At 34.9% G+C, this 24,045-nt stretch overlaps 1 protein-coding gene across 1 annotated transcript in view; it reads right to left on the reverse strand.

The window, feature by feature from the left end:
* Nucleotides 1-24,045, reverse strand: part of Ar (androgen receptor) — a 163,869-nt gene that overhangs the window by 28,412 nt on the left and 111,412 nt on the right. The window contains exon 3 of the mRNA XM_028770032.1: nucleotides 2,390-2,506. Within this exon, the coding sequence (XP_028625865.1) occupies nucleotides 2,390-2,506 (117 nt within the window). The remainder of the gene's footprint in view (nucleotides 1-2,389; nucleotides 2,507-24,045) is intronic.

The following is a 24,045-nucleotide window of genomic DNA, read 5'->3' on the forward strand; positions in this document are numbered from 1 at the left end:
TCTCTCTCTCTCTCTCTCTCTCTCTCTCTCTCTCTCTCTCTTTCTTTCTTTTTGGTTTTTTGAGACAGGGTTTCTCTGTGTAGCCTTGGCTGTCCTGGAACTCACTGTGTAGCCCAGGCTCGCCCTGAACTAAAAAATCCTCCTGCCTCTGCCTTCCAAGTGCTGGGATTGAAGGCGTGCGTCACCACTGCCTAGCCAGAGGATGGTATCTATAAACTACAAATAATGAAAATGACACTCGCAGGGGGCATGGAGTAAAAAATAGTTCTAGGCTTTAACCTTGTCAGACTTCAAAAGTAAAGTCATTTATACAACATCAATAATTCGTCTATGACTTTCCTGGACGTATATGACTGTGGAATAATACTTGCCTAGCATGAACAGGGCTCTAGATTCAATCTGCTGTATGGCAAAAGAAAACAAAATGATCCTTATATTTTGTGGGCATCTTTTTTCTGTTTTTCTTCAAGTTTCTTAGCCTGAATAGCTTGTACCTAACATGCTGTCCTTTATGTATCTGACACTCAGAGATACATGGGAAGGAAACTGAGGTCAAAACCATCCATAACAATTTATCAATGTATTCACCAAGCCCACTCCAGTGTGGCCACTTTTCCCCCACTTAACCAATCAGAAAGCATTTTGTACCACTTTTCAGTGACTTAACTCAGAAATGTATGTCTGAGTGCTACACTGTATAGTTATATGCAATTTTTTCATCCAAAGAGGCTCACTGTAACCATGTCAGAAGACACCTTTTTCCTTTTCTTTTTGTAATGGAGAAAATGGACTCTGACATGAAACTAATGTCTTAACAAGGAGTATTTTATAATTAAACTTGACTTGCATCAAAATAGGCCTAGAAAGACTTGCAAATGACTACAAGACAGGGGATCTTTAACTTAGATGCCACTGTCTGCCATGCATAATTCACAGAAGGTTAAATAATTGAGAAATGAGTGTATGAGAGAACTTGGCTAAAGATTTCCAACACTCATGCAGTATAACTCTGTCTGCCAACTCTTTCTCCTGTTACCTCTCCTGGTTTTCTTTCTGCCCACCCCAATGATCTTGTGTCTTCTTCTGCACTACAGACCACAACTATACTACATCCTTAGAGTAGACAAAACAAGCAAAAACAAGATTGGATTTTGGTCAAATATTTGAATCTGATTTGCCTGGAAAATAACTCACAGGGATTCTAACTGTGACGTCGGAGAGTACTACACATATCTTGAGACTCTCCTATTGAAACTCACAGATATAGCCTGGAACAAATTCCTTGCTGTAGTATGGTCTCATTAAATGTACTACTGGTCTGTGTGGAAGGGAGGATGTAGTTGTCTACTATGATATATAGGCAGAGTAGGCATTAAGTGCCTTATAGATAGACAGAAAAAACAATTGTTCTAAATTACCCATGAGGTGGGAGAAAAGTGGGCTAGATTCCAGTCACTTGGGTTTTCCTGATTGATAATGAGTAATCAAATATAAGGTTATAGTTTTAGGCACTCAGAAATAGATTTGTTTTTCTTTGAGTTCCATTTCTAAATCAATGTAGACTAACGAGCTTCTTTTTTCTCATGAAAGATGCATCTGTTTGGAAGCAGCAGGCAACAGAGTGGATTCTGGCACAGGGCAGATGAAGATATGAAGAATTAGAAGCAGGGAAGTATGTGTCAAGCAAGTAGTACGAGGCCATTTTGGAAGAATGACAAAGCTCATGGTAGACACAAGCTCATAGGACACAGAGTCTTATGATAGAGGGTCACTCTTGAAAGGGCTATATCTTTTAAGAAGCTAATGTGCTACTGGGAAAATGCTTTTGGAAATGATCAATGGATTTGTAAAGAAAAGGAAATGATTAAAATGCTTGCTGATTTCTGGGAGACACAGGATAGGAAACTGGCTCTGTTTGGTATCTTAGTTACAGGATCCAAAGAGAAGCAGCTTTACTCTCCAGTTGGCTGTCACTATAGTACATGCAGCAGTTAGCAGAGGGATAGTCTCAGGTGTTTTGAGCCTGCCTGTGCCATGGTCATCTTGCACCTGTGACAGTGTTGATTATGCACTTCTCTCATTCCAACTACTGAACAGCAACAGTATCAATATAACACTTAAGAAACTGAATCTAAAAACCACACCCTCATTCATGCTCTGTTATTTTCTGATCCTTCCTTCATGCTTCCTGGTTCTATGCCAAACCCTAAGTTATGAATGCCATAGGCATAAATAAAGAAGGGACCATAAGACGGCTAATCTGAATCTATTGCATAGCTGGTACTCTTAGACGTATTACAGAGGAGAATCTAGGTCTAATGCAACAATTATAAAGAATGAAGGTGAACAAAAGAAGGACAATGAAAAAAAAAAGGAGAAAATATCATACCTCCCAGAGTCATCCCTGCTTCATAACATTTCCGGAGACGACAAGATGGACAATTTTTCCTCCGGAATTTATCAATGGTGCAATCATTTCTGCTGGCACATAGATACTTCTGTTTCCCTGGAAGAAGAAATGCAAGAATGGTAGATCTGCTGTTAATGTGTCTCCAGAGCTTCTTTCCTTGAGTATTTCTGGGTAAGAAGATTAACATATACTATACAATGAGAGATAGTTGCCCCAAACAAGTTGATTATACAGATTACATTTTATAGCTGTTTTTAATAGATGTTAGCAATTCTGATCTTGTTAACATTTCCACTATTGTGATTAGTTACTGCTTTTTGTAAACAAGATGCTTAAGCTTGACTAAAAGCCAGGAGTGCCCTTGATAAAATGACCAGTTGTGGAAATTATCAGTCTGTTAGCTTGATACAGAAGAGATATTGGCTTAATCAATGCATCCTCCTACTAATACCTGTAATCATGCATAGTTTCATAGTTAAGCTAATTAGATGCATAAAAAACAGTACATTATTTTTTTTACATCATCTCTCTTTTTACATTGCCAATGATGGTACTCCGAAGCCTGTAGGTTGAAGCCCACTCTTTGTGTGCGATGGATCAAGGGGAAGCAAAAAGGAGTCCTCTGAATTCAGTAGAGGAAAAAAATACCCACAACCTTGTACAACTTGAGTCCTTACAGATATGCAGAGAGCCCTCTTCCCTCTTTCAGAATAAGAATTACTGAAAGGAAGATGTGGTCCACTCAAAAACTGTGTTTTGATAGTACTTTGCTTTTGTTATATTGTTCCCAATACAAGTCCACATATAGCAGGCCTTTGATAAACACATATGAACTCACTTAATAAGCATGCAGACCATAGAGATGCACGAGCAAAAGGAGTCAACATAGAAATAGTCCAAAATACATTCACAGTTAATCTGCACATTTTGGAACAGGGATAAAACAAGATGGAAGAAAATGGTCATTTAAAGGTCTATTACTTCTTTATTATTTATTCTGTTTCACAATATGGCTCACATTTTTAGAGTTCTGTATCATAATAATTATACATCTATCATATTTGATTTGTTTACAAGCTTAGTAATAATCATGAGTGAAGTACATATGAAAGAATTATTATATCCCCCCTTTTTAATAACAAAATAAGGGTCATTATGATGAAGAAGGTTCTGCCTTCCAGCATTATGTTAAACAGTTGTAGGGACATTGTATATCCTTGTCTTAGTTTTAGTTCAGAAGTATGATGTCAACTATTGACTTATATATGACCTTTAGCTTGTGCTATAGGAACTTTTGTGTAGTCTATTAAGGGTATTTATCATGAAATAAATTTTGCCAAATGCTTTTTCAAGTTTTGCTGAAATGATCATACGAATTTTTGGTTACATTCAGTTGACATGGTGAGTTTTATTTATTTATTTGCATGTACAGAACTGTCTGAATCCCCATAGTAAATCCTTTTTGATCATAATGGATAATTTCTAATACAATGCAGAATCAAGCTTTACAGTATTTGTAACAAGGGTTCTGTCATCTATGTTCTAGAGTTTGATTGACCTGCCTGGTATTGCATCCTTGGTTTGCTCTGAGACTATATATGAGACTCCAATAAATGAAAAAGAATTTAAAATGCTATTTGGTTATATCAAGCCCACACCTCTACACAAGGCTTGAATGACCTTGATAACATACTTGCAAAATGTTCCCCTCCCACACACTTTCTTGAATTAAGACTCAGTTTGTAATATCTCTGAACTCTGTTAAGAGATAACTTTTTCCAGGAAACTTACTGTCTCTTTGTAGTACTGATTCATCAGTGACAGTGACACAAAATCTGACCAGTTAAGGATATTAAAAGCTTTCTAATAAAAACTTAAATAGGATTCTTAGTTTTTAAGATATGAAATTGGGCATAATATGTGGAGATGGAACAGGCCACAACAAGTAGGTGGTAAATCCAGCATAACATTTGAGAATTGTACACAATGGAAATGTACTCTAAATGATTAGAGTCTGAAGAAATAGCACTCTGAAGGTATCAGATATCTTTCTCATTACTCGTTTATAGTCAGCTTCTGTATTTCCAGTTGACAGAGAAATTTGTAAGTGGGATCTGGCCCTGTTCCAATTTGGTTTTAGAAGGTCACATAATTTCATGTTGTAGTCTATGTAGCTGAAAAATTAGCACAGATAATACAAATACCTGCTCATCGGAGACTAAACATTAAACTATATTCTTTGAAACAGTTTATTTTCAATAGCAAAAATATATCAACAATCCATTATCAAGTTCTTACAAAAAGTCATTGTGAAATGGTTGGCAAAATATAAACAGTCTTTCTCATGTTAAAACATATATGGATACACTATAGAACTGCAAAGAGAACATGCATTTCAGTGCTTTATAATACTCAGAAGGGTTATAAAATTGGCAAGAGGTACTCTGCATGTATGTTGGCTCTGAAGTTATTGACTGGCCTATGTTCTGCCTTTTCTTCCTGGTCTTGTTTCTTTTTAATCATAAATATTGAATATGATTCCATGTCTCAGCAGGAACTGAGACAATAAGAAGACTGTTTTTCCATAACTACCCTATTTCTATTCTTTTCTGTCAGACCAACAAGTTTTTCACCCGTTATGACTTTTCATCAATGTCTAAGTAAACTCTTTTCCACTTAAAAAAGCCAAACACCATTTTGAGTAAATAAATAAGGTAGGTGACTTAACCACTTTTACTGTCATTGTGTTATATAAATGTGGAAAATGTTGACCTATCATCTTCATCAATCTACAGTGAAGGCTGAAGAATATAATTTATAATTTATCATACTTTGTATAGAGAGCTTTAATATGGAATTTACAAGGCAAAGTAAATTATCAATGTATATAAGAGAAGGTCTGAATCAAATGGGAAAGTGTATGGTGATCTTCAAGGTGAAGATACAATTTAAAGATCTGTTCTAGTAAACTAGATAAATGTAAAATAATTCTAAACAAAATCTTTTCAAAATAGCCTCAAAATCTATCCCAAAGAATAAACAAATGTGTGTGATAATGTTAAAATATACATTTGAAAAGAAGAATAATAAGATATTCCCTAGGAGGCATTTAGATTATTTTTAAAAGATATGACAGTTATAATACCTTGATAGCTTTAGCAGAGGTTAGTTTGTAAAAGAAATAAGAAAAGACAAAAACATATATGCTCTATATAATACATCATCTCAACTTAGGGAATTAAATATAAATTATTTGGTATGCAATTCCAAAATGAGTGGTTAATCATTTCACATACTAATATAAAACCTGAAACCCATTTACGAGGAAAAATATGATATTTGTCTTCTGAGACTGACACAATTCACTTAATATAATTAACCCTAGGTACATCCATATTCCTGAAAAGGACAAAACTTAACTCTTTATGTTAAAAAATATTGCATTGTATATATGACATGCTTTTTATCCACTCTTCTGTTGTTGGATACCAAGGTTAATTCCATAACTTAACTTAGTGTGAATGGGGCTGCAGTAAACATGGGTGTGCATATTTGTGACCTATTGTTTGGAAATTTTTGGGTATCCATGAAGGGGTAGTATAGTCTGGTAATATAATACATCTGTTTTTAGTTTTCTAAGGAAACTCCATTACTGGGCTAGTTTATATTTCAGCCTACATTGTACAAGGATTCACTTTTGTCTACATTTCTGAAAGCACATGATTTTATTTTCTTAACAACTACCATCCTCATTGGTGTGAATTGAAATCTCAATATAGCTTTAACTTGCATTTCTCTGATGGCTAGTAAAGGAGAAACTTTTTTTCCTCTGTTAAAGACATCATTGAGTAGAACACAGGATTTTACTTTTTTTTATTTACTTTTATTATTATTTGCTTTTACAGTCCAGTCATTACCCTCCTTCTAGTCTACCCTCCCACAGTTGCTCATCCCATTCTGCCTCCTATGTCTCCAAAAGAATGATCCCCCCCCGCCAACCATGCCTCCCTACTCCTTGGGTCCTCAAGTCTCTCCAGGGTTAAAAGCTCTTCTCTCACTGCAACTTAGAATCCATATCAAGGGGAGGTTCCCAGAACTGACACTATTATTGATGCTACAGTGTGCTTACAGACAGGAGCCTAGCATGTCTATCCTCTGAGAGGCCCAAGAAGCAGCTGACTGAGACAGACACAGATACTTACATCCAACCAATGGCATGGAGTTGGGGACCTATGTTGTTAAAATAGGGAAAGGCTTGAAGAAGCTGAGGAGGAGGGTGACTCCATAGGAAGACCTGAGTCTCAACTAACCTGAACCCCTTAGATCTCCCAAACAGAGTCACCAACCAGCAAGCATACATGAGATGGTCTGAAGCCCTGGGCACGTATACAGCAGAGGAGAAAACATTAAAATATCGACTGATCATTTATATTTCATCTTTTGAGAATTGTGGCTATTTCACTAGTCCATCAATCATTTGAACTATTGAAATTCTTCTAATTCATTTTTTAGTTTTCTGTATGTTTGACAAAAAGTAGAAATCATAATGAGCAGGAAAATATAAGAAGAAATTAAAATAACTATGAAGTATATGAAAATTGGTCAAATTCCCTAAAATAATAGAAAGAAAAATTAAATATCATTTTACATGCTACACTGATTGTCAAATTAAATATTAAGTATTGGTGAAGGGATTTATTTGCTAGTTATTTTAAATAAGCAAGAATATACATACATTTTTGCTAAAAATCTAACTTCTAGGAATAATGAGCTGTGCACAAATAAGTTCAATGTAGAATTATTTAGACAGGAGAACAGAGATATTTAAGTGTCTACTATTAGGAGGTTAATTTTAAATCAATCCATATTCATAAAAAGGAACACCATGTAGTTATTAATGATGATCTCAATTGCTTCTATATAACTTGGAATTGTGCTTTTAGATATACTGGGTTGTTAAATCAACAAAATGGTCGTAATAAATAGTATATTTGGCTAGTTCCCATTTTAATATGTAAATCCTAGAGCTCATCAACTCATGTTTTTATTTTCCATGAAATCTTGAGAAATAACAGTCTATATCATTTATGGGGCGTGGTGTGATATTTTGATATATGTATGTAGCAGAGAACAATTAAATCAAGAGAGTTAACATCAATTTTTTTTGTGCTAAGCATATCACAAATCTATACTTTTAGGACTTTCAAGTACGAAAATGTAGAATTATGAATTCTTGTCACCACGATACGCATTAGGTCACTGAAGTTTTTCCTTCTTGTCTAAATGACATTCTGTGTTCCTTTGTTAGATGACTGCTTCTTCTATGAGTCTCACCTCTTCTCAGCATGTTCTGTAACAGATACAATGGAACCATAACCTAGAACCTTTCATGCCATCACTTAGTTGAACACTGTTTGAAAATTCTCAAATTCCTGTTGAGTCCCAGTTAGGTCTTTCTACCAGTTTACTGCTCTTGAGTTTGTACAATACTGTAGCCAGGTTTAGGCACACAGACTGAGCTGTAGCAAAAGGCAGGATTAATATTAAGAGAGAAGAATAGGTTAAGATTATTTTACTCCCTCCTACTTCACTCTGACCTCTTTGTAATTTTCTCTCTAAAGTTTTGTCAAAGAGTACTTCTGAAAAGATCTTTACCAATCCTACATCTGATAGAGGGCTAATATCCAATACATACAAAGAACTCAAGAAATTAGACTCCAGACAACCAAATAACCCTATTAAAAATGGTGTACAGAGCTAAACAAATAATTCTCTACTGAAGAAATTCAAATGGCTGAGAAGCACCTAAAGAAATGTTCAATATCTTTAGTCATCAGAGAAATGCAAATCAAAACAACTCTGAGATTCCACCTCACACCAGTCAGAATGGCCAAGATCAAAAACTCAGGTGATAGCAGATGCTGGCGAGGATGTGGAGAAAGAGGAACACTCCTCTACTGTTGGTGAGATTGCAAGCTGGTACAAGCCCTCTGGAAATCAGTCTAGTAGTTCCTCAGAAAATTGGACATAGCATTACCTGAGGACCCAGCTATACCTCTCCTGGGCATATGCCCAGAAGATGCTCCAACACATAACAAGGACACATGTTCCACTATGTTCCTAGCAGCCTTATTTATAATAGCCAGAAGCTGGAAAGAACCCAGATATCCTTCAACAGAGGAATGGATACAGAAAATGTGGTACATTTACACAATGGAGTACTACTCAGCTATTAAAAACAATGAATTCGAGAAATTGTTAGGTAAATGGATGGACTAGAAAATATCATCCTGAGTGAGGTAACCCAATTACAAAAGAACACACTTGGTATACACTCACTGATAATTGGATATTAACCCAAAAACTTGCAATAGCCAAGATACAACTCACAGACCACATGAAGCTCATGAACAAGGAAGAACAAAGTGTGGGTGCTTTGGCCCTTCTTAGAAGGAGTAAGATAAATATTCATGGGAGCAAATATGAAGACAAAGCGTGGGACAGAAACTGAAGGAGGGGCCGTCTGGAGACTGCTCTACCTGGGTATCCATCCATTGTGCAGTCACCAAAGGTAGATGCTGATGTGGATGTCAGGAAGTGTATGCTGACAGAATCTTGATATAGCTGTTTCCTTAGAGGTCTACTAGAGCCTGAAATATACAGAAGTGGATGCTCACAGCTAACCATTGATCTGATCATGGGGTTCCTAATGGAGGAGTGAGAGAGAAGACTGAAGGACCTGAAAGGGTTTGCAGCCCCATGGGGAGAGCAACAATAACAACCAACCAGAGCTCCCATGGTCTAAACCACTAGCCTGAGAGCACTTAGGGAGGGACCCATGGCCCCAGCTGTATATATAGGGGGAGGATGACATTGTCAGGCATAGGTGGGTGAGGAAGTCCTTGGTCCAGTGAAGGCTGGAAGCCCCAGTGTGGGGAAAACCGTGGGTGAGATGGTGGGAGTGGGAGGGTGGGTGGAAACATATCCTCATAGAAGCAGGAAGAGGGGGGATGGGATAGGGGCTTCCTGGGTAGGTAGGGAATGGGGAAAGCAGATAACATCTGAAATATAAATAAAAGATCCAATAAAAAAATTTAAAAAAGAGCACTTCTGGCTTTTTGTTTATATTATTAGGTTTACTGACTGAGCAGAATCAATGATGCTTTAAAAACATGTTTCCATCTTTACATGCTTTACCCAATTTATGTGTTTCTGGATATCAATGTACTGATCACAGGTGTTTCAACTAATTTCTCTTTTAAAGTAAAAAATTATGTACATACACTTTGACTTGGCACATTTTTTACACATGTATGACATATACACAGATAATCACTACAATATTGCTATAACAGTATAAGGTTAACAACAGCATGAATTCCCATTAATACAAGAATAGGTAAATTGTTATGTAACAGTACATCCATTAAAACCAATTTTTATATGTAACAATATGGAATAGTCTCCAAGATCTCCTTTAGTTTTGTAAATATACAAAATGTTAATGGAGTAAAAAAAATTGTTGTATTTTTGCTTATGTTTATATATAGAAATTCTGAAGGAATATACCCAAATTGATAAGTAATAGTTAGAGACAAATGACTAAATTTCTGTGGAACTGGGAGGTGATTTTTACTATTTAATCTTCTATAGTTGCCCAGCTTCATTATGTCTGCGTTACCTTGTATTTAAGGTTCTTTCTGCTCTCTGAGCTTCAGTTGATACAACCATACATATCCTAAAAAGATTGCATTCTATAACACTTTAGTGAGAAAAAATTGTGACTCCTAGCATATCCTGGTTCCTAATCTATAGGCCCCATTCATAGCAGGTGCATTTCCTATTCACCACACTGAGCACTTAGGAAAACTCCTCTTTTAAAAGGGTCAGAAATTTTAATTTTGACTCCAAACATCAATTAGTCAGTCTGAACAAGCTTGTTGAAGACAAGTATCTGTAGGTGAAAAAAGAGAAATGACTGCTTTCTGCATTTTATATGCATGTTGTCTAGGAGGAGAAAATGGTAGTGCACATGAAGCTGCAATCTTACAAATATATAAGAATGTATGAGAATGAGGCAAGGATGTCTAGGTCATGGCTTATGTCTTGTGGCTCATCGTGAGGCCTTGGCAAAGACAATACTGTCTGGGATTCAATTTCATCACATGAAACGCCAGGCTGGGAATGATGAATTTATTACTCACCTGATAAATTAATATTCAGCCCAGATACTAAAACGCTTTCAGGAACACATGGTAAGTGCTATTAGTTGTCTTTGATATTTGTTACCTGGGCAAAAAAGCAGGATGTGTTTGAAGCACAGATTTAGGAGGCAGAAGGCTGAGCTTGAAAATCTCAGAAATTCTACCTACTAGTATCAAATATTGTAACTGGGGCTAACAGCAGATCTTTTCTGATTCAGTGTCTTCCTTTTAAAAAATGAGCTGTATAAATGCACTTCCGAAGAGCTGTGACATTTAAAAAATATGTGTGAAGAATCTAGAAAATGTTAGTTAACTGATAAATCATAAGCAAAGTGAAAATTCTCCTAGAATAATAAGGAACCCCAGAGAGGGTGAATAATTCCAGAGAGCTGCGCTCTTTTATTGTACATCACTCAGGTATGCATTTGATGTTGTTTATTTACCAAATGCTTCACAATAAATCAAATTATTCAGACTTTTTCCTATATTATCCAAATGTATAAATTCAACTGAGATGGAATTTGAAAACAGAAATTTAATACACAGCTTAGACTCACATCCTCTTTGTACTTTGATTCTGGAGTGCTTTTCTGATTTGATTTGTGAAAAAAAAATCTAAAGCTACTAACCAAGATGATTATAGTGTACCATCTCACTTATAAAACACTTATATGCTTCTTGAGAAGATTGAAATGGGAGAGGAGGAGAAGGACAGTGAGCAGAGTGAGTGTGGGGGAGAAGGAGAAAAAAGAGGCAAAGAGGAGAAAAAGGAGAATAAGAATATAAGAAAGAAAGGCCAGGGAAGAGGAAAAGTTAGTGAAGAAAAAGAAAAGAAAAACGAGAAATTGAAAGAAAGAGGAGAGGATGCAGAAAGAGAAACCTAAGCTTAGTCCTATTAAGGTACTGTTAATCTCTAGCATAGCATAAAGATAAATTAAAGATATTACCTACATTATGAGTCACTGGGATTTTCACTGAGAATATGTACACTAGTGACTGGGAGAAGGGGATGGGAGCTTGCATCCCATATATATTTTATAGTTCTTTTTTCTCCATGCTTTCTTTCATGTTTTTCCCAAGGGTTATTTTGAATAATGTCCCCCTAGGAAGCTATACCATGATAAACCCAAAACACTAGGAACCCAAAATTTATTTCTGATTCTAGGAAAGCTTCACAAATTCTGCAGAGAAGAATCAGTGGAAAGTGCAGAAAGAAAGGGGGTTGAATATTCAGTAAGAAGTGGAGCATAGTAGCTTGGCAGGTTTATATTCAAGACTTTCTTCTGTCTTATTAGCTGCAACTTGGTAGAAACTACTTGATTTCTTTAGATGTGCATTTAGCCTTCTTTGAAGCGGAGAGAACACATAGATCTGTTGCAAAACTTAAATGCAATACTGCTTGCAAAGCAATAGGCATTCGGTAAATATTTCATGAGATAAGCAAATATGGAGATGTAGATGAGTAAATTTCGATAGGACTGAGTAAAATGTTTTTAAAAACTGAGCAAAATGGTAGCAATTGTTACACAATGCATCAGAAGATGAACTGACAGGATAATAATCTGCAAAACAAACTTCTAACAACTAACAAATGTTAAACTCTTGAGATCAAGAATTTCGTAGAAGTTTCATTTCACAGAAAGAGTATTCTTAATAAAAACAGACTTTTTTCTAAGTAAACAAAGCACTGGAGGGAGTTTCAGCCAGAGAGCATGATGTGTTTGAAAAGGAATGGAAGCTAGAAAGAGCCAAGATTGACACATAAAACAGGTTATGAAATTTATGATATGTTAGTCATACAAACCTCCAAAATATTCAATTAGCTTTGATCAAGCACACAGACAGTTTTTCCTTGGTATCATTTTTCCTCTTAAAAATTAAAATTATCTAGGATGTATAGTATCATTATGAAGCAAAGCCTAATATCAAATTCATGATTTCCCTTCTCTGGTTCCTAAATCCTGAGACTATAGGTAGAAAAAAATTCCTCTTAAAACTACCATAAGGGAGATTAACAGGTTTGATTTTATTTTAGTTTTCCAGTCTCTGTTTTGGTTTGCATTGAATGATTACTATCTGTTAGAATTATTGGAGGAATGGACCAACAGATGTGACCATAATACTTATTCGAAAATGTGTGAGATAGTGTTGGTATGTTGGGTGTTTCTCTAGTCTTTTCTGTCCTTGCATGAGAGATTGCATCCATAGAGAAAGCTCCATTTAGATTATCTACTTAGTATGAAAATAATGTATTATTCTTCCATATATTTGAGTTCATTAAAGGAGTTCCATGCAAAGAATTAGATGTACTTTATATCACGGTAGGCTAGCTATTATCTACAAAAATCTACATTAGATTTCAAATTAAAGAGAAAAAATAAGCATCAACATTTCCAACACATGAAAATGATTAATGTTTGATGAAATAGAAGTACTTAGTTGGTTTGTTACATGCATATAGTCATATTTTACTCCATAAAGATATATGACTATACTTTTGTCTTAACAAAACTAAATCAAAATTATTATTGATAAATCATCCTCAAATGTTGTTATCAACTGAACTGTGAAAAAATAGGTACATACAAAATGATAAATCTTCTAAGACTAGCATATTAAAACTTCTCTATAATGTATAGTGTGTAAGTCACTCCCTTGCATTGTGATTTCAAAATCAAGAGAACTCAAATGTACATCAGGTTACTTGAGTATTATACTATGGCCATCTTGAGTAACAGCAGCTGACAAACAATGTTTATCTCATCTCAACATTGTCACTGTCCCAAAAGTATCTAGGTATCTAAGGAATTTTTTATTCTGGAGAAAATTTATAACAATGGGGTACTAGACACTTTCTTGGAAAACAAAAAGATCATCTTTGGCTCTAAATCATCAATAATTTTTTAGTAATCCAGAGAAAAGAGGCTTTTGACATTCCAGTTGAAAATGCTAACTCACAAATATCAGGAGTGGAAAATTACTTTCAACTAAAGACATCACCAGTGTTTTTCTGACTTAGGCTCTGCTATATTAAGTTTGTCCTTCTCTGTCTTTTAAGCAACTATAAATGTGTGAATTTATCCAAATATATGGCATCATGAACTAATTAATCAAGAAATTATTAAGATACAAATTACTTAAACTGACTAAAAACAAAATTAAAATAACAAAATTGACCTTTAATGAGTAAAAATATTGATTTACTAGTCAAACAACATCCCAGGACCATTTGCATTTGTTTTTACTAGAGAATTCTATGAAACATTTAAAGATCTAATATTAATCTTTCACAAACAGCTTATGAAAAGAATAATAACAACTTCCCAATTCATTTCATAATAATAAAGTTACTCAATTAACAATCCAAGACAAAGATAGTACCAGGAATAAACTATAAACTAATTCTTATGATCATAGGGTAATACCTGAACAAAATATTAGCAAGCTAACTCTGGAATCATACAGAAAGACTAACCTAAAACTGGGTAAGGCCTAACAGAACTTATTTAGTTGTCACATCTTGTAGAAGCACTCTTGGATGAAGATGGCAACCTGATATAACTCTAGATTAGGCCCACAGGCAAGTGGGAAGTATCACATCTGCAAGAAGTTCCACTGGTTGTTGAGGATCCAGGGCAGAGACTTGATCTGATTTTGAGTAAGTCTCATAGATATGTGAAGGGGTCCACATCTCACCAGGAATTGTGTAGGCCAAGGTTGGAGACCCTATATAGCAGGGCAATATCTGATTATCAGAGGAAGATTTGAGATAGAGCCTCCTTCCTAAATACCAATCAGACCCACAAAGTTAAGGACACTTCAATTATATTAGGACTTAATCATGCAGTGAACATAACAGTGAACAAAGGAGGCCAAAATTGAAAAATCAAAACAAAACATATGGAAGAATGAAAGATCCAATTCTAGATGCATAAATTCCATTACAGAAACTATCTATCTATCTATCTATCTATCTATCTATCTATCTATCTATCTATCTATCTATCTAAAATGAGACAGCCAAGGGTGATGGTACATGTCTTTAATCCTAAGACCCAGGAAGCAGAGGCAGGCAGATCTCCGAGTTCAAAGCTAATCTGGTCTATTAAGCAAGTTCCAGGACAGCCAGTGTTATTTGGAGAGAAATCCCAACTCAAAAAACTGAAAAAAAATCAAGACAGCATATCTCCTTTATAAGTCAATAATCTCACAACAAAGACAACTAATAAAAATGACTTGGGAGAATTATCAGACAAAGAATTCAAAAGAATAATTATAACTCTGTTCAAACAATTCAAAAAGACAGGAATATACTCCAATTGAACAAACACAAGTATATGAAAAAAAACCACAAGTATATGAGAAAAGACTCAAAAATTAGCACTGAAATTAATGAAATAAAATAAAAACAATATGAAGAGTCACGGAAATGAAGACTTTTCTCTTTGAAAGGGTGACAATTTTTAGACAAATTACCCAAAAGAGAAAGAACACAAACAGATAAAATTAGAGATAAAAAGGAGAGATAAAATTGAGAAAATTTAGTGAATTGTAGGACTGGGAGATCTAAAAGACATGAATTAATTTCAAGATGTATGCTACCAAAGTTAAATCAAGATGAGGTAAATAATTTAAACAGACCCAGAACAGTAAACAAGGTAGAAGTAGTTATTAAAAAATTTCCCAACTATAACAACCTCAGGACTGATGGAGTCATCAAAGAATTCTAACTAAACCCAGAACTTCTGAACTTATGCCACAAAATAGAAAATAAATAAATAAATAAATAAACAAACAAACCTTTATATGACAGCAGCATTTCCTGATCCTGAAATTAAACCATGACTTAACATGAAAAGATAGTAATAAGATGTTCTGGTTAGGTTTTTTTTCCAACTTGATATTGGCTAGGATTATCTGAGAAGAGGAACTTCAACTGAGAAAATGCCTCCATCGGATTGACTGTAGGCATGTCAGTAGTGCATTTTATTGACTAATGATTGACAGCGGAGGGATTCTCTGGAGGTGGTGCCGCTCCTATTCAGGTAGTCCTTGGTGCTATAAGAAAGCAAGCTGAGTGAATCATGAGAAGAAAGCCAGTAATCATGATTCCTCTGTGGCCTTGGTTCGTTTTTTAATTTCCATTCATGAAAGACTAAGCTGTAAGGTAAAATAAACTCTCATCTCTAAATTTTTTTTGGCCGTGGTTTGTTGCTCTTGGAACAGAAAGTATGTAACTTAATTTTGATTTTATTGTAGCCCAAAGTTAAGAGACTTAAATGTTTTAGAGAAATTTCGGATTTTTAGAGAGACTGATTCTTAGAGTTTCTCTAAAAATTGTTAGATTTTGGATAGTTTAATGACATTTAACTTTTAAAGACTATGAGACGTTTGAAGTTCTACTTTAGTTTTATAATATGATACTGGTATTTATATGAGATGGCAGTGATAACAAAGAGGGAAAATAGTATGGTTTGAAAGTAATGTGTTTTTGTGTCAAGTTGACAAGGTATAAATTATCCTTGTTATAATTTTTTTTTGTCAACTTGACACAAACTAGAGTTATCTGGGAAGAGGAATCTCAGTTGAGAGAATGCCTCCATCAGACTGCCTGTAGGCAAGACTTCAGTGCATTTTCTTGTTTGATGATTTATATGGGAGTTCTCAGCTCACTGTTTGATACCCTTGGACTGCTGGTCCTAAGGGCTATAAGAAAGAAGGCTGAGCAAGCTATGAGGACTAAGCAGCATTCCTTTATGGTCTCTGTTTCAGCTTCTGCTTCCAGGTTTCTGTCTTGAGTTCCTTTGCTGACTTCCCTTCACAATACACTATAAAGGCTAAGGTAAAATAAACTCTCTCCTCTCCAAATTTCTTTTGGTCACGGTGGTTAATCACTGGACTAGAAAACCTAACTAAAACATGGGTCAATCTCCCTATGAGCATAGACAAAACCTGTCAATGTATGACCTCCCAATAAAATTCTAGATTACATAAAAAGATTATGTATAACTAAGTCAAATTTTATCCCAGAGATGTAGGGATGGTTCACATATGTAAAACAATGATTTAAGCCAACCACATAAATAGCCTGAATGAGAGAAGACTTAAAATGTCTTTGACAAACTCTAATATCTCTTAATGATAAAATAAAAGGTTTGTAAAATCTATGGACACAGAGACATACCAATGTAATAAAGGTGATAGACAACAAACCCACAGCTGACACGATGCAAAGTAGAAACCAACTTGAAGGATTTTCACTAAAATAGAACGATGTCTACCTTTTTTACTCCTAATCAACACAGTGCTTGAAGACTTAACTAGAACAATAAGACAAAAGAGGAAGAAAAAGGAGATACAACAGGAAAGGAAATAGTTCAAATATCTTTATATGTAGATGATATGATTCTTCTCAGAAAGGAGCTAAGGGACTCCATGAGAAATCTCCTAAAGTTGAAAACAGCATTAATTAAAATATCAGAGCCCCAAATTAACATTTAAAAATCACTAGTTTCTCTATATACCAATGATTAATGTACCAAGAAAGAAATCAGGGAAACCATCCTATACAAAATAGCCTTGAAAAACCTTGGAATTAATCTTATGAAAACTGTGAAAGATTTTTACAATGAAAATCTTAAGTCACTAAAGAAGGAAATTAAAGAAGACAGAAAAAGATGAAAAACTCATGGTCAGGTGGAATTAACATTGTCAAAATATCCATCTTACCCAAAGCAATGTATCACTTCAAAATACCAAGGCGAGTCTTTACAGAAATTGTGAAAAGAATCTTAAAATGCATATAGAAACACAAATTAGTTAATGGTGATATTGATAGGACAGCAGGATGTTTTTAACCAAGAGAATGAATTAGGACCCCTACCATCATGATATGCAAAACATTAAGAAAATGAATCACAGTACCAAATGTAATGGTTAAAAGTATATGATTCTTCAAGGAAACTCAGAAAGACATTCATGTGAACTTTTATTTGGCAATAATTTTAGATATGACAACAAAACACCCCAAAACAAGAGGACAATCAGGATACATTTGAATTTATAAAAATTAAAGAACTTTTGGATGGACCACCAAAAAGCAAAAGATACTTTACATAGGTAGAAAAATGTGGAAATCTAATATCTGATAGAAGATTTTGTCAATAAGTAAGAAAACATATATACAACACAATAACAAAAATCCTAGCCTTTAAACATACACATAAATTAACATGAGTAGTTATTTATCCATAGAAATATATAAATGGTTAAAAGGAATATGAAAAGGAATATAAAAAGTTTCAGCCATTTGCAAAATTTTAATGAGAGCCACAGTGAAATACGATCACTTTATATACACTAAAATGGGATCAGTGATAATGATCATGGTAGAAATGAATAATAATTTTGTGTTAGAAAATATATGTAGAAGTTAGAACTTGATACACTACTGGTAAGAAATGTGATAGAGTGAGTCACTGAAAGTTCGTTAGTTCTTCCATATTACCCCCAAATTTATTCTTAGGTATAAATACAAGTGAATGAAAACATATGTGTGGACAAAAAACTTACACATAAATATTCACTGAAACTTATTCATAAGAAAGGAAACAATGGAAACATCCCAAATATACATATACCAAAGTGGTATATCTATACATGGAATATTAGTTAGCCAGAGAAATGTATGAAGAACTGATACAAGATATGATGTAGATAGAACTTGGAAATATGCTCACTACACTGAATCTAAATAGAGATACAACATATTATATTGTTTCATTTATATGAAGTTTCTGGAGTTGACAAATTTACAGAGACAGAAAGTAAAGTAGTGCTTGCCAGTGGCTGGGAGGAGGGGCCATGGAGAGCAAGCACTAATGAGTACAGGATTTCTTTTTGAGGTAATGAAAACCATCTGGAATTAGATAGTGGTGATGTTTGTAAAACTTCTTGAATACACTAAAAGCCACAAAATTGTACACTTTAAAAGAGTGAATAATGCGGCATGTAGAATACATCTCAAAGAAAAAAAAAATCCTAGAGTGCTTTTTTGGTGCCAGTAATTCTGAGACTCTGGAAGAGAAGTCTGAAAAAGAAATCAAAAGGACTTTGTAAATTATAGCATAATTGGCCTAATGTAAAAGCATACAAAAGTCTTTGAGGATATGCTAGCCATTCATACACTTTTAAGATATGTTGCCATGCATCATCTCACAGCATAGCCATGAAGTAGAAAGAACAAATCTCATTAATGATTTGCGGAGACAAAAGCAAAAGTCCAAAGAGCCTCAGAGTCTTGTCTAGAGTTACATGGTACTGTTCTTTTGTCTAATGGTGGCAATACTTTGCCATGGTCCTTAAAGGAGGCTCTTCGCAAAATAAAAATGAACTCTAACTCTTCATGATTTCTCATCTCATTCATTTCATTCTATTATCCATTCTGTCACCTCTAGTGACATCAAGATTCTATTATCTGCAGTGCCACTGGATGGGAATTCAAAATAGCCTTTTGAAAGTGCAATTCCAGTATTTCAAAATGGATCCCCGAGAGAGGCTATATCCACTATTCAATCCTTCTTCCCATGGCCTCTGTCCACCTTTCAATTATTATCTTGTGATATTGCTATGTGACAATACCCAGCAGTATATGAAGTCTTATAGGTCACTCTAAATTGAAAAGAATATCTCTTCTCCTATTCAGGTATGTAGGCAACAATGTAAGAGATATTTCTTTTTGTCACTTGCTGAGACATATTGAAATACTGTCAATATATCCTATTTGATTAATGATTGAATGATCTTTGATTGGTTTTTGTCCATGCTTTTAATATGCTTCTAAGTAAAACACCCAGATTCTGACAGATTCATGAAGTTTTAATATTTTACTAAAAAAAAAAATCAGCATCTTTCTGGAGTGAAAGCAATCAGCTTCACAATTTTGCAAAAATCTATGTCTCACCATCCTGATAATGGCTGACTGGAACCCTTCCATTAACTCTTATTCTTAAAGTTTAATAAGGTCACTGTGTGGAATCCAGGTTTCAAATCTCCAGAACTGTGACTAAAACATGTCAAGGGAGGCTAGTGGACAAAGCTAAGTTTGCTGCCATCACATTTTCAGATAAACATAACCACCAGTGTCCCTGCCAGTTTAAGCATCAGGAGAAAAGAAAGAAAGGACTTTAGAAATAATTTCCTAATCATTATTTTCTAATTAATTTGAGTTCACAAACTCAAAAAAAAACCACATATAGTCAGACCAGACATACTCCTTAGGGACTCCAGCTCAGTTTTTAAGGGTGGTAGAATTGGAAAAAATCCATATATTAATATGTATAAGTTACTATGAATAAATTGATTCCAATATGATCAACACCGTGGGCCCATTTGTGCACAATTTGAAAGTATAACATTGCAGAATGCGAAATGAAAGTCATGTTTGCTTGAGATTTAAAACACCAGACAATGAAACAAAGGTTTGGCTATGGAGAATTGTTTGCTCTTGCCATAAATTCTGTAATTTATCTGTACAAGCTTTTAGTAACTTTGGAACTAAGATTCAAAGCTGAGCTACGATAGAAAGGGGCTCTCCATGGCCCCTCAGCCATTTCTGACCATGACTTATTTGCTGGAAAACTATATGTGTGTGTGTGTGTGTGTGTGTGTGTGTGTGTGTGTGTACTCTACTTTTGTATTATACAAATGTGGATGGTCTTAGTCCAGTTGGAGTTTTTCTTTTCAGTATATTATTTTTGAAGAGGAATATCCAAATTTAAGAGTCTTAGGGGGAGGGTAGTTCAAAGACCTAGTCATTCTGGTGAAGATAGAAAGAAATCTGCCTTATGTGCTAATAAGATATGCAGCAAAAATTGTGGAATGATTTACAAGTAAAGCTGTTTCTCCAAAAGCAACTTTTTGCTGAGGATTCCAGGGAGGGCAAAGGCAAGTGTGCATTTACTTTAAAATGAGCATAATTTTCCTTTACAATGGCAAGGTGACCTCCTAGAAACATTCACATTACACTGCAATTTATACAGTATTTTCACAAGTATTGTCATTTTTGGTCTTTTTGGCTACTGTTAACTCCATTCTACATATGATAATAGGAAGGCTGAGAGATGTTAAATGAATAGGTGTATTTTGTGACTTTCAGTGTCCTTTCCTTCAACCACATCTTTACTGCTTAAAAATCTCTAAAGCTACCCAGGGGAAGGCTTAAGGATCCATTTTCTGTATATGTTCCCTAGTGTGAGTCAGCAAATCCTACAGTTTATTTTGTAGGTACTGAGGGTTAATATGAGGCTATATAATCAGTTGCTTTCTTCTGCAAGAAAACATTAGGTCATTCACTTGTGTTACTAGCAACAAAGACGATAAATATTCACACCACTACAAACAGGGCTGCTATTAGCAAGTGACCTCTATTTACTGGGTATGTGTGTATATTATGGGCATTTCTCAATGGTAACATAAGAATATAATGAATTTGTTAAAGACCAAGCATGGAAGACTTACCAAGTGTAGATTGGGCCAAGTGAAGATGTTTAAAATGAGTCATTTTATAAGAAGGCAAACAATACTCAAATAAAATTCCTCCCTTTCTAGCTGAGTTTCTAAAGAACAGAACCCCAGTTTTATTTTCTATAGTATATTTCTATATCATTTATTCTTGTTCACCATATACTAATGGAAAATTTAAAGAATGAGATAATTTATTTTGTATTCTGATAACCAAGGATTGGAATCACCATTTATATACTCAAGATATAGATGGAGGAATGTTAGAATGTAATCTCAGCAAAATAACCACCATCTTCATCTGATTAGTTGTGCTGGCTTACAAGAGTTCATCAGGATGGCATCTGTTGATAGTTGGTGTTCTCTCAGTGGACAAGGGTATAGAGCAGTAGTTCTTAACCTTCCTAATGCTATGACTCGCTAATACATTTCTTCTTCTTGTGGTGACTCCTGACCAGAAAATGATTTTCTTTTCTACTTCTTAACTGAAATTTTGCTATGTTTATAAATTGTAATGTAAATATCTGATATGCAGGATGTCTTAGGTGACTCCTGTAAAAGGGTACTTTAACTGCATAGAGATCGTGACCCACAAGTTGAAAACTTTTGGTATAGAGAGTGTCATTTGGACTTCCTCTGAGATTCTGGCCACTTCAAAAAGCTGCTTGTATACTACAATTATGCCATAACTTTGTGGCTCCTCAGGGTGTTGGGAAGTGCCAGATTGAAATAGGCTGAGGAAGGTAAAATTTAGTGGTGATGGTGGGCTTCATCTATGTTACTATGGGAAACCATAATTTATGTGGTGTGAAGACTTTCCAATACAGAAGCTTTAGATTTTTTAGTGTTCCAATAAGTATCTCTTCTACCCATGCTGTCTGGGTAAGCCTGAAAAAACTCATTGGATACTTAAGTTAACCTTTGGTGGAATTATACTTTGGACTGTTGGAACTATATAAAGAGGAAGTGGAAACTGTTACAGTCCTCCCAAAGAAGGAATTCTCACCACGTGAGAGAAAAGTAGGTTGTGGCCCTTGGAACCAAGGTGAAATAAGACAAGAAGACTCTCAATGAGGACAAAGAAACCTAGAAAATACTCTAGGAGCTTTTAGTTCCCATACTGTGTTAACATAGTCAGGCCTATTTTTTTTTTAAACCCATGTGGAAATTTTAGTCTCTACAGAGAAGCAGTCCGGAAGGTTAAGAAACTATAGTCCCAAACATACCAGTGATGTCAACCACCTGATAAACATAGACTTATGCCTGTCTCAAATTCTCAACACATGCTTACCATTCTAAAAACCTACCCTTATGTGGCAGGGCCTATATTCCACAAAGGTAGTCATGATACAGTCTGGTGACTTGAATGAACTAATTTGTATATGCTGAGTCTGCCATGCTGCTCTCAATTCTCTTGTTTCTACTCTTTTTTTTTTAAATTCTGTTGTTTCTACTCCTTTTTTTTAAAACATGCAAACTTCCCATTACATTCTGATGTTCTAAGGCAGACGATGTGGACCACAATGACCCTCAGGGATTGAACTCTATGAGTACCTAAAAAATAAACTCCTAACTCTTGTTTACTGAGAATGTATTTATCTGTTTTGTTTAAAACAAATCACATTGTTTCTGCTGTGCTCACAAACAGGCACAACATTCTCAAGGTAAGAACACATTCATCTCTCTCCATAATCGTTGTCTCTACTTCCCTCTTCTTGTACTCTTTTATCAAGCGCTCAGGGCTTCCATTTTCCTCCTGGTTCCAGAGGTTTGTATTTTGACTTTCTACTCATGCCTCAATATTCCTCATAAACATCTATTCAGAACCTGTCGTAAACTCCATTCATCCCCTGCACGTTTGGAGATTTTCCTCCAGGGCCTGAAAATTCAGTTTCTGATAATACTTATTGATGAGTGCATCCTGAGAGGCAAAGTTTTCCTAAACAAGTCTATATATGTTAGGAGTTTAAGAAACAGGCAAATTATGGGTATCAAGTAATTTCAAGAACTTTCTAATTCCTTTAGTCTTCTACTCTTCTCTAATTTCCATATAATAACATATGATTAAATGCTTTCACGTCTAATCCTTGTCATTTAAACATTTTATTTGATTGATTTAAACATGATCCTAAATTTCCACTGATAGATATGGATCAAACTTAAATGATAAAACAAGAAAATTGGACATATATTAATATAACCTTTATCATGGAGAAAAAAAAAATCAAGTCTCTGAGAATAAGGTCCTGAGTAAAGCAAAACAAATCAATGGGTTGTAGAAATTCTGCTTGTGTGAGAGCCAGACTTAGAGGAAATAAAGATGATTTTGTTAGTTGTGTTAAAGTGGTAGAAAGTGTAAATTTGAAGTCATGTGGTACAATTTCATATCCTTAAGATTGAAAAGTGAATCCCACCAGGCCCAGTGCATTCCAGAGGGTATGATATATTTGAAAGAAAATCATGGTTTCAGAAAAATAAACCTTTCACTATAGAGCTAGGGGAGGGGGAAGGATCAGCAAGTCTACTACTAAAAGATTGGAGCAGGAAGTGGTAAAAACCACAAGAGAAACACACCCATGGTATACTGTGTAAGTATTAAAGAGGGCTTGGTACCTTTCAATGGAAAAGACGGCTTTGAGAGGGGCTTGGAAGAATGATAATACTTAATGAAGTAAAGGCAAGGGGAAAATACTTAAGGCAGAAAAGATAGCTTGAGAACAAGTAAGGAATAGGGGTGAAATGAATATGTATTGGGGTAAAGGAATAGTTTAACTATCTTTCACAGTTATCTCCTGAAGTATCCTGGTAATCCTAGGTAGGAAAAACAGTGAACATCAATATAGAGATACAATAAAAAAAGAACTATCAAATAAACAAAAATAAAATGACAAAATGCTATCTGTTTGTGGT

Source organism: Grammomys surdaster, unplaced genomic scaffold, assembly GCF_004785775.1.
Source record: "Grammomys surdaster isolate TR1022 unplaced genomic scaffold, NIH_TR_1.0 197, whole genome shotgun sequence".
NCBI lineage: Eukaryota > Metazoa > Chordata > Mammalia > Rodentia > Muridae > Grammomys > Grammomys surdaster.